Source organism: Anopheles stephensi, chromosome 3 (genome assembly GCF_013141755.1).
Source record: "Anopheles stephensi strain Indian chromosome 3, UCI_ANSTEP_V1.0, whole genome shotgun sequence".
NCBI classification, from domain to species: domain Eukaryota; kingdom Metazoa; phylum Arthropoda; class Insecta; order Diptera; family Culicidae; genus Anopheles; species Anopheles stephensi.
Window position 1 is genome coordinate 12,225,001 of NC_050203.1, and position 10,000 is coordinate 12,235,000.

The window sequence follows — 10,000 nt, forward strand, 5'->3', positions numbered from 1 at the left end:
AACCAATACCTATTGCGTACAAGTTATCAATTTTTCTAGATATTTCTCGAAATATTATTTGTTCCTATAGTTTGGTTCGTGTAAGCTTGTGAAATCCTACTCTTCACGCACCATCAATGGGCTGATTCAACATTGAACTGCAGTTTATTGGCAATGTTCGAAATAAACATGAGGAATGCAGTGGCAAACAAGAAATGTATCTAAAAACAGTTGCAGCAAAAGTTTTCCTTTTTCCGCAACAGAAAAACTAGGTTAGGAATATCCGCGCCAAATTGCCGGCGCCGGCTTTGTACCTGACCGACCGCAGTTTGCTAGAATTAGTGGAACTGCACGAACGATCCGTTCCCCTGCCGGATGAACACGGCTGTTGCGAAGGGGAAGTTGGCGCTGTTGGGTCGTTCGGCTATTTCCTGTTCATCACTCGGCTCTGCCGTATCTGTTGCAAGCAAAACCCTCTAGAACCGTCTGGAACATTCTAGAAGGATCTCGACGGCTTGATGGTACTGTTTCCGTTGCCGGTCTCACTCGCTTGTACCGAAAGCTAAGTGCAGCAGTATTGTGTGCATGATTAATTACTTTATATATATTTTTCTATTACAAGCTTGTTCAATCTAAGCGTTCTGATATGGCTAGATATTACCAAAATCAGAAATTTTAATGTAAATTTATAAAAAGAAACCGAATTATTTAGATTGCTGCCGGTGTGCCGATCTTCGTTGACATCGTATTTTTGACAGCTGTTTGTTTACAAACATGCCAAAAAGAAAATTCAAAACGATTCATTACTGTGGTGCGTTCGATGCAAGAATCGTTCGCATGATCGAGTTTCACAAAATTATCAAGAGGATATCTTGGTTGCTAGGGATCTTCCAGCAGTTAAAATATTAAAATAAAATATCTTGCAAGGAGTCGTTTGAAGTAAATGTCTTTCCCATAACAACTTCGAACCGTTGCTTCTATTGAGAGAACTGAGATAGATAAATTTAATACAAAACGTTAATTATTTATTATAATAAAAAAGTGTTCCGTAAAACGTACAAACTTGTTACTACATAAACCCTAACGGAGAGCTTAAGTGCGGAATGTGCCTGTGTGCGCATGTTCCGACTCGGACGGAATTAAGTTTCATTCTCAAAAATACTGCTCAAAAAATCGCTCCCTTCCCTGTTCGCTGCCTCTATTGTTCGGCCGTTTCCAGGTGAGGCAAGTACGGTGGAAGCTGAACATTATGTTTGCGCTCAAACGACAGCAAATACCGCAGCATGGGTAACGTTTGTCGAAGGTAGCGTCGCAAATCGTCAAAGCTTGGCCTATCGCTTGCATCCAAATCCCAACAGTTTAGGCACAGCTGGTACAAATCCTCATACATAAAGCTAGGACGCTCCGGTTTCTGGCCGGCACGTATCGCTGCAAATAGATTGTCCGTCGTAATTGTGCCGTACGGGGTGGCTCCGAGACAGCAACACTCCCAGATCAGCAACCCAAACGACCAGACGTCGCTTTTGGTCGAGTGGTTTTGGAATTTGATTACTTCCGGTGCGTGCCAGCGAGCGATCGCTATCGGACTGCCCGTATCTTCGGCATACAGCGCCGGTCCGAAAGCGCTCACCTTTACCTCAAATTTGGTATTTACGTACACTGTACGGGCGCACAACTTTTTGCTCACAACCTGCAAAAAGCAAAACAAAATAAAATAGATATGTTATAATTCTAGCAGCCAGGCGACCGTTCTTCTACCTACATTATTGTCCGCTAAAAACTGCATTCCATCGCACACCAGACAGAGGATGTTAACCACAATCTCTTCCGATACGGTCGAAAACTTGACGCTGTTGGCGTTGGCCGGCACGCGCGCGTTCAGCAACGTCTGCTTCAGCGTGGTTTGCATCTGTTCGAACAGCAGATAGCACCAGTCAGGCGTAACGCAAACACCATAAAACAAGATCACATTTGCGTGCTCTTCCACTGCCGTTAACCGTCGGAATTCGTTCAAAAACGCTATCTGATCAACGCTCTCCATATCGTCCGTTATTACGTGCACCTGGGCCGGCAAATCTTGCTCCTGCCGCTGCAGCGAACCGAGCAGCACATCGCCATACTTTCCACTGCCCAAAACACGATTAATGTCCAGGCTAAGGTACTTCCGTGCGTGATTTTTCGCCATCTCCAGCCCATCGATGATGTCGCGCAGTTCTGCCTCAAAGCCACGCTGCTCGTAAATGTCTGGCATATAGCCATTGTTCTCCACCTCCAGTATGGGGCCTTGCAGCGTTAGTTCGTGATGGTCACCGAACGGACGAGTGTTGGCAGCGGGCGTTTTGAAGTGTAAATAAACGTACAGAATGATGGCACCCGTTAGCACGATACCGAACAGGATGCAGGCAGTGGTCAGGATCGTTATGAGAGTTTCATTTCGTTCTGAAATCATAGTAGCCAGTGAAAGGTAGGAGCAATATGGAGCACATACAAACAAAGCAGGCTTTTAGCGCAGTAGCGATTCTTACCGATTTCGACCGTTTTTAAATTCACATGATGGTGGTCCGGATACTGATGCTGCTCGTGTGTGGTCGTGGCGTACCGCACCTTTATCACATGGTTCAAAATGCTCACAACTCCGATCGAAATGTGCACGTGCGTACGGGCAGTGATGGGCGGATTAAAGTAACTTCGATACTCGCGTCCATCGCCGACGGTGAACTGCAACGATTCGTCATCCTTCATCTCCAGCTCGGCCGCAATATAGTACGGCACTTTGTTTTCCTTCGACTGCTGGAACGTACTCAGCTGGCTCTCGTCAATCTGTTGGATCAGCTCACTGTTGACATAGTGCACCACCACCCGGTAGTAATTGACCGGCCCATTATCGTTCGTTGCTCGTGGGATCTGTATCAGTATGGTCGATTCAAACCGGCGCAGAATGATAGGCTCTTCCGGTTCCGGGTCCGGCCGTCCGATCTCGGTGCTGCCCGCAATAGTCGCCCTGCCTCCGACACCCTTCGCTGAAACCGATACTACCGTTATGTTGTACTCGGTGCCGGGCTGTAAATTGGAAAGCTCGAATCCGGTAGAAACGTTATGTACCGACCATCGTACCGGGTATATCCGGAAGCTGGCGTAGGTGCGTGTCACTTCGGCAATGATTTCAAACTCATGCACCATCACCCCATCGTCCGCCGGCAGCTCCCAACGGATTGCGATCGTGTCTTCCTTCTGTTCTCCATCGATGCGCAAGTTACGTACTGGGCCGGCCACATCAATGCCCGTTTCGTAGACGGCTTGCGCATTGACTCCGCCACAATTTTCGTCCGATTGCTTGCCACACTTGAGATCACACTCGCGATCTTCGACGATGCGCGTTTGCAGTGTGTTGGTGCAGCTGCACCGTGCACCGGACAGTACCGCGTATCTGCATCGTGGGAAAGACGAGACACGGAAATGAGTTACAGTCACTTGAATGTCCATTCCTAAAACATGGCACCGTGAATTATGTTACCTCTGGAAATCGTTCTCGCAGCTGTCGACACACGCATCCAGATTTTCCGTCGTCAACGCCAACCGGGCAAAGCGATCGCGCTCGTAACAGCCAAAGTAGGCTCGCTTTTCCGCTGCTGTCGCTATGCTCCCGAAGACAGCGAGTGCGGTTACACCGAACAGCAAAAAGGTCTGCCAGCAATGACAAAAGACCCATGGGCTGACGGCTAATCGTTGCGATGGCATGTTTTAGCTATCCTATGTTGACACACTTTTATGTTGCCATCCCGCATCCAACTAGACTGAATGAACACAGACACACGCAGGCCGAGTTACCAGGGACCGATTGCCAACCTCGATGCAGCTAACTGTATTGTTTTTCGAACACTTTAATTGCACCTGATCACACCCTAAAAGAACGGAGTCACAGCACGGCAATGCTGCGAGATGCACTTTGTGTATGGCCTGCAACGAACGACGAATGGGGAGCATCGAGATCACGTACAGAAGATCGGGAGAGGTGCTTACGATAGACGCACGCACACCTGACGGGCGTGTATCGTTCGTTTGACCGTATGACTATAGCAACCGTTGCTATCCTCCGCCTGCCCCTCTCGTTCCGCTCCCTCGCACGTCTACGACAAACATTCTTGCGCGAGATGAGAGAAAGAACGTCGTGGAACACAAAAAGCCGATCAACATCGCGATGTGTCAACAATGTTTGGATGTGTGCGTGAGAGAGAATGAAACCAAGTCGCTAAAGATCACGCACTGTGTATTTCCTAGTGATGTGCGAACTGAATCAGAATGAGTGAATGACTTAAATCTTAGCAATGAATTAGATGATGTAAATCATCACGAAGAATTATTTCAATTCACCTTTGATTTAACTCTCCGTGCCGACTAACCACTCACTCCACACGATTTAACTCACTCACCTCGTTTTTACTCACTAGAGAGTTAAATATCGTGCATTAAACAAACATTTAAATATTTTGCGATGCATTAACAAAGTTTTGCCCAAACATCGCTTCGATATCATATAATAACTGACGAGCAGTATAGTTGAAAATTTTAGAGCGGCCGTACACACAAGCGAAATATCTACATAGTCCCTTTTAAAATAATTTTTTTATGCACAATCTATCCTTACGGTTCGTTACCGTATTGTATTTTCATAAATCGTCGTGTGATCGTAACCAATGCGCTATGCTAATACGATACTTAACTTCCTAGTGAGGAAAAACGAGGTGTGTGAGTTAAAACGAGGTGAGTGAGTGGCTAGTCGGCATGGAGAATTAAATCATTATTCAAGAATAAACTCTTAAAGAGTGAGTATAAGATGTAACTCACTTTTATAACTCATTCGCTCTGATTTAATTCACGCTGCTGAGTGGTTATTCCCATCACTAGTATTTCCACAGGTATGCCGAACTGAACCAGTTGTCAAAGTTGTTTACAATTTCTCTTTGCATCACAACGCGGTCAGAAATTTGATTATGACACGTATTATTTTATGTTGGTTTAGGCTTTTGCGGCTTCACATAAAGCTCAAGATACATGTCGCTAGTACAAAATAATTAATCTCTTCGAACAGCAACAGAAGTTCTGCGTAGTAATAAGATTTTTCTTTCCTTTTCTATTACGCGAACTCAAGCCGGTAGATATACAACGATTTAATATATTTTTTTATTCAATAGTCATCGGTTCCGCTAAAACGCGGTAGAACTTAAAATCGTTCTAACAATCAAAGTTAAGGGAACTGGTTAAAACTCAGGCAACCTATGCAATCCGTTATGGGCTAAGTGGCAATGAGTGTTCAAATTGTCGCACTGCTCCCCTAAATCACCTGTTAAGAGCAGAAGCTAAGCTAAAACCAAATCGCTCTGCTACTTGCTTCCAACGGACTTACTGTTAGTTCCTACTATTTCATCACCCGTCTACCCTGCTATCCTTATTCTTATCAAAACCTAGCTTGGATAACTGCAATTTTTCAAATTCAGCCTTTGGAATTGTTTTTTTAAATAATTAACCTAGGTACTGGCATGTGAGAATCGGTAATGACTGTGATGGATTGAAGCCTTAGCTTGAACTATCTCCTTGCCGCTACTAATTTAGTCGACCTCCTCCATGTGCGACAAATCCTCCGAATCGTCCACCAAGGGTGGGGCATCTCCTGAGGCTGGCGCAGCACCACCACTGCTCTCGTCTGTGGTCATAGGCTCATCCTCGTCGATACCCAGACCCAGCTTGATCATGCGGTAGATGCGGGATGCATGGGTCCCGGGCTCGTCCAGCGAGAAGCCCGACGAAAGAAGCGCAGTCTCGAACAGCAGAACCACCAGATCCTTCACAGCCTTATCGTTCTTGTCCGCCTCAGCGCGCTGGCGCAGCGTTTCGATGATGGCATGGTCGGGGTTGATCTCCATGTGCTTCTTGCCCGCCATGTAGCCCATGGCAGACGAGTCGCGCAGGGCCTGCGCCTTCATGATACGCTCCATGTTGGCCGACCAGCCGTACTGCGACGTCACGATGCAGCAGGGCGAGTCTACCAACCGGTTCGAGACCACCACCTTCTCCACCTTGCTCTCCAGCACCGACTTCATCACCTTGCACAGGTTCTCGAACTTGGCCTTATCCTCCTCGCGCTTCTTCTTCTCGGCCTCGTCTTCCGGCAGCTCCAAACCCTCTTTCGTCACGCACACCAGCTGCTTGCCCTTGTACTCCTTCAGCTGCTGGATCACGTACTCATCAATGGCTTCAGTCATGTAGATCACTTCAAATCCTCGCTTCTTCACGCGCTCCACGAACGCCGAGTTCTTCACCTGCTCAATGTTCTCGCCCGTGATGAAGTAGATCTGCGACTGGTTCTCCTTCATGCGGCCAACGTAATCGGCCAGCGAGCAGTACTCATCCCCGGACGCCGACGTGTTGAAGCGCAGCAGATCGGCCAGCTTCTGCCGGTTCTGGCTGTCCTCGTGCACGCCCAGCTTCAGATTCTTGCTGAACTGATCGTAGAACTTCTTGTACGTCTCCTTGTCCTCGGCCAGCTCCTCGAACAGCTCCAGACACTTCTTCACCAGGTTCTTGCGAATCACCTTCAGGATCTTGTTCTGCTGCAGCATCTCGCGGGAAATGTTCAGCGGCAGGTCCTCCGAATCGACCACGCCCTTGATGAAGTTCAGATAGTCCGGAATCAGCTCCTCGCAGTTGTCCATGATGAACACACGGCGCACGTACAGCTTGATGTTGTTCTTCTTCTTCTTGTTCTCGAACAGATCGAACGGCATGCGGCGCGGCACGAACAGCAGCGCGCGGAAGTCCAGCTGACCCTCCACCGAGAAGTGCTTCACCGCCAGATGGTCCTCCCAGTCGTTGGTCAGCGACTTGTAGAACTCGCCGTACTCCTCCTGCGAGATGTCGTCCGCATTACGCGTCCAGATCGGCTTCGTCTTGTTCAGCTCCTCGTCCTCGGTGTACTTCACCTTCACCGTCTTCTTCTTCTTGTCCTTCTTGTCATCGTCCTCGGCGTCTTCCAGCTTCGGCTCGTCGTCCTTCTTCTCCTCCGTCTCTTCCTTCTTCTCCTCCTCGGCCTCATCGTCGCTCACCTCCTTCTCGCGCTCCTTCTCCACCAGCAGCTTGATCGGGTAGCCGATGAACTGGGAATGTTTGTTGACGATCGACTTGATCTTGCTCTCCTCCAGGTACTCCAGCTGATCCTCCTTGATGTGCAGCACGATCTTGGTACCGCGACCGAGCGGCTCCCCGCTGTCCGAGCGCACCGTGAACGAGCCGCCGGCCGACGATTCCCACACATACTGCTCGTCGTCGTTGTTCTTCGACGTTACCACCACCTTATCGGCCACCAGGTACGCCGAGTAGAAACCCACACCGAACTGACCAATCATGCTGATGTCTGCGCCGGCCTGGAGCGCCTCCATGAACGCCTTCGTGCCCGACTTGGCAATCGTACCAAGGTTGTTCACAAGGTCGGCCTTGGTCATGCCGATGCCGGTATCGATCAGCGTCAGTGTGCCGGCTTCCTTGTTCGGGATGATCTTGATGTACAGCTCCTTGCCCGACTCCAGCTTCGAGGGATCCGTCAGCGACTCATAGCGGATCTTGTCCAGCGCATCGGACGAGTTCGAGATCAACTCACGCAGGAAGATTTCCTTGTTCGAGTAGAACGTGTTGATGATCAGGGACATCAGCTGAGCGATCTCAGCCTGGAACGCGAAGGTCTCGGCTTCTGGTGCTTCCGGCATCTGTGGAAAAAGATAGGAAAGTTATTAAAAATGTTCACTTACGATCAGAAACATTTCGAATTGATTCACAATAATTCTTCCCGTAGGATATCTGCAGCGAATACAGATTACTAGTATAAATAATAGATTCAGTTATTGTCGCGGTAGCAATAGAAAGAAAAAACAAACATAACTGTTTCACATACCCGTTGTCTCAATATATATAGCATTATTCAAATATTACATTGCAATGAAAATTAATGATTGAAGAATCCTCTCAAGAAATCCATTCAAATTCATAATCCTACTCGGCGCTAGGCCCTAGAAAAATTCTTGGCTTTCTATCTTCCGTAACTGGACAGTCTGTCCTGCGTACGATGTGGATGAAAGATTTTCTGTATCGATTTATTGCCGAAAACTTTAAAATAATAAATCAAGCAATATGGTATACAATCTTGCAGTTTCTATAGATTGATCCTGTGAAACACAAAAAACTGAATTCATATTCGCCTCCAAGCATGAGTGCGTTCATACGAATTTAAAAAGAACCTCAACGAACATTATCTCGTCGCCTACTACAATCCACGCCTGTATGCAGATAAAAATCTCCTAGGAGACACTCCTAACGAGAAAATTGAGCAACTAAGAATGCACACAAGGCGATTGCATTAATCATGACTTTAAAACCGCTAAAATAACGGAAATTTATATTATCTTACGTACTATCACATTCAATGACTTGCAAAAGCGTTCAAAATTTGTGCATCATGTTGTCCAATAATTTCGCTACGTACGACTATTCACAACCAAATCAATGAATTTTAATCTCTGCGGTTTTGGGAATACATACCTTTTTGATATTATTTAAAGATTCTTTTCAATAGTAAAATGAAGCAAGCAATCAGTCCTGAATATCTCCTCCTTTAAAGTTTGCTTAGATTCTTTCTTTCTTTGGCTTACGCACTCACGACACCACAGTCTCACACTTCTCTGAACACGATGTTTTCGCGACAACGTTTTAGTATTGACTGAACATCCGTGCGACAGACGCCCCTGCTTTAATATGAACATACACTTTCTTTTCTAGCATCAACCAGATCCTTCTCGAAACGGAACAGCCTGCTACGAGCGGTACTAGATGTGCGCGTTTCTTTCTTTTACAGCATCTGTCAGTACGAGCGAGTGAGACCGGCAACGGAAACAGTACCATCGAGCCGTCGAGATCCTTCTAGAATGTTCCAGACGGTTCTAGAGGGTTTTGCTTGCAACAGATGCGGCAGAGCCGAGTGATGAACAGGAAATAGCCGAACGACCCAGCAGCGCCAACTTCCCCTTCGCAACAGCTGTGTTCATCCGGCAGGGGAACGGATCGTTCGTGCAGTTCCTCTAATTCTAGCAAACTGCGGTCGGACAAAGCCGGTGCCGGCAATTTGGCGCGGATAATCCTAACCTAGTTTTTCTGTTGCGGAAAAAGGAAAACTTTTGCTGCAACTGTTTTTAGATAAATTTCTTGTTTGCCACTGCATTCCTCATGTTTATTTCGAACATTGCCAATAAACTGCAGTTCAATGTTGAATCAGCCCATTGATAATGCGTGAAGAGTAGGATTTCACAAGCTTACACGAGCCAAACTATAGGAACATATAATATTTCGAGAAATATCTAGAAAAATGATAACTTGTCCGCAATAGGTATTGATTATTGTTTCACCATGGGTTATTGGTGATTGTTTTTCTTTCCTGGCAAGTTCCAATGAATCCATGGACACCGATCAGCCAATTTCTCTTGCAAATGGCTAGACCTTTTCTTTGATTTTCTGTTCGAAATGACTTTTCATAACGATGAATTCAAACCACCATTCAACTGCATGACACTGTCGAGCACCTTGTCGAGCAGCAGCCACATTCGAGCTATCCCCACTCCAATTGGTCGGGTGTGCTCGACACGAAGCTTGCCGGTCGGATGAATGAAGGAACAGAACTCGATGCGGTTGAAGATTCCAGAAGCGGTTTGGTAATCTATAAAATCGGTTTGCGGAAAGCACGTGGCGAAAAGTACAGTGAAAAAGACGGTTCAGGACAGACCGTGTGCATCGAGGAAGCAGCCAAAGCCAGTGTGAAAGTGAATCTCTCTGTGTTCTGAAGGAAAAGCCAGAAAACTAATTCAAGGTAAGAATTTGCCAAGGAAGTGCGCCGTGCGGGCGATAGAAAAAGTTGTGTGAATTGTGCGTGGCTGACTGCGTTGTGTGCAAAATCATTCCCAACCGGAAATGGTAATATCAGGGA

The 10,000-nt window shown here is 46.9% G+C and overlaps 3 protein-coding genes across 4 annotated transcripts in view; 1 reads left to right on the plus strand and 2 right to left on the minus strand.

The window, feature by feature from the left end:
* Positions 1 to 8,960, minus strand: part of LOC118514226 (heat shock protein 83) — a 12,235-nt gene extending 3,275 nt beyond the window's left edge. Inside the window, exons 1-2 of one of the 2 annotated variants that reach the window (XM_036060924.1) lie at positions 8,566 to 8,744; positions 5,595 to 7,736 (exon numbers count right to left, since the gene is read on the minus strand). In XM_036060924.1, the coding sequence (XP_035916817.1) occupies positions 5,595 to 7,736 (2,142 nt within the window). In that variant the 5' untranslated portion in view covers positions 8,566 to 8,744. Of the gene's footprint in view, positions 1 to 5,138; positions 7,737 to 8,565 lie in introns of those variants that run through there. The other variant, XM_036060925.1, reaches the window with a different exon arrangement.
* Positions 979 to 4,226, minus strand: LOC118514223 (putative tyrosine-protein kinase Wsck). Its single transcript, XM_036060921.1, has 4 exons — positions 3,494 to 4,226; positions 2,505 to 3,406; positions 1,742 to 2,418; positions 979 to 1,669 (listed from the first exon to the last, which is right to left on the minus strand). Exons 1-4 carry the CDS (start codon positions 3,715 to 3,717, stop codon positions 1,178 to 1,180), a joined length of 2,295 nt encoding a protein of 764 aa, XP_035916814.1. The 5' UTR covers positions 3,718 to 4,226; the 3' UTR covers positions 979 to 1,177.
* A 678-nt stretch (positions 8,961 to 9,638) lies between the features above and the next one.
* Positions 9,639 to 10,000, plus strand: part of LOC118514225 (heat shock protein 83-like) — a 3,099-nt gene continuing 2,737 nt past the window's right edge. Inside the window, exon 1 of the mRNA XM_036060923.1 lies at positions 9,639 to 9,883. The gene's annotated coding sequence lies outside the window, so the exon portion shown is untranslated. The remainder of the gene's footprint in view (positions 9,884 to 10,000) is intronic.

What these genes read in the sequence shown, in the direction of transcription:
- LOC118514223 (XM_036060921.1), bottom strand. Translation starts at nt 3,717, where the DNA reads ATGCCATCGCAACGATTAGCCGTCAGCCCATGGGTCTTTTGTCATTGC. An exon ending in TGCGAGAACGATTTCCAGAG is followed by an intron (nt 3,407 to 3,493) that starts GTAACATAATTC and finishes CCCACGATGCAG; the next exon opens with ATACGCGGTACTGTCCGGTG. An exon ending in AGTTTTTAGCGGACAATAAT is followed by an intron (nt 1,670 to 1,741) that starts GTAGGTAGAAGA and finishes TGCTTTTTGCAG; the next exon opens with GTTGTGAGCAAAAAGTTGTG.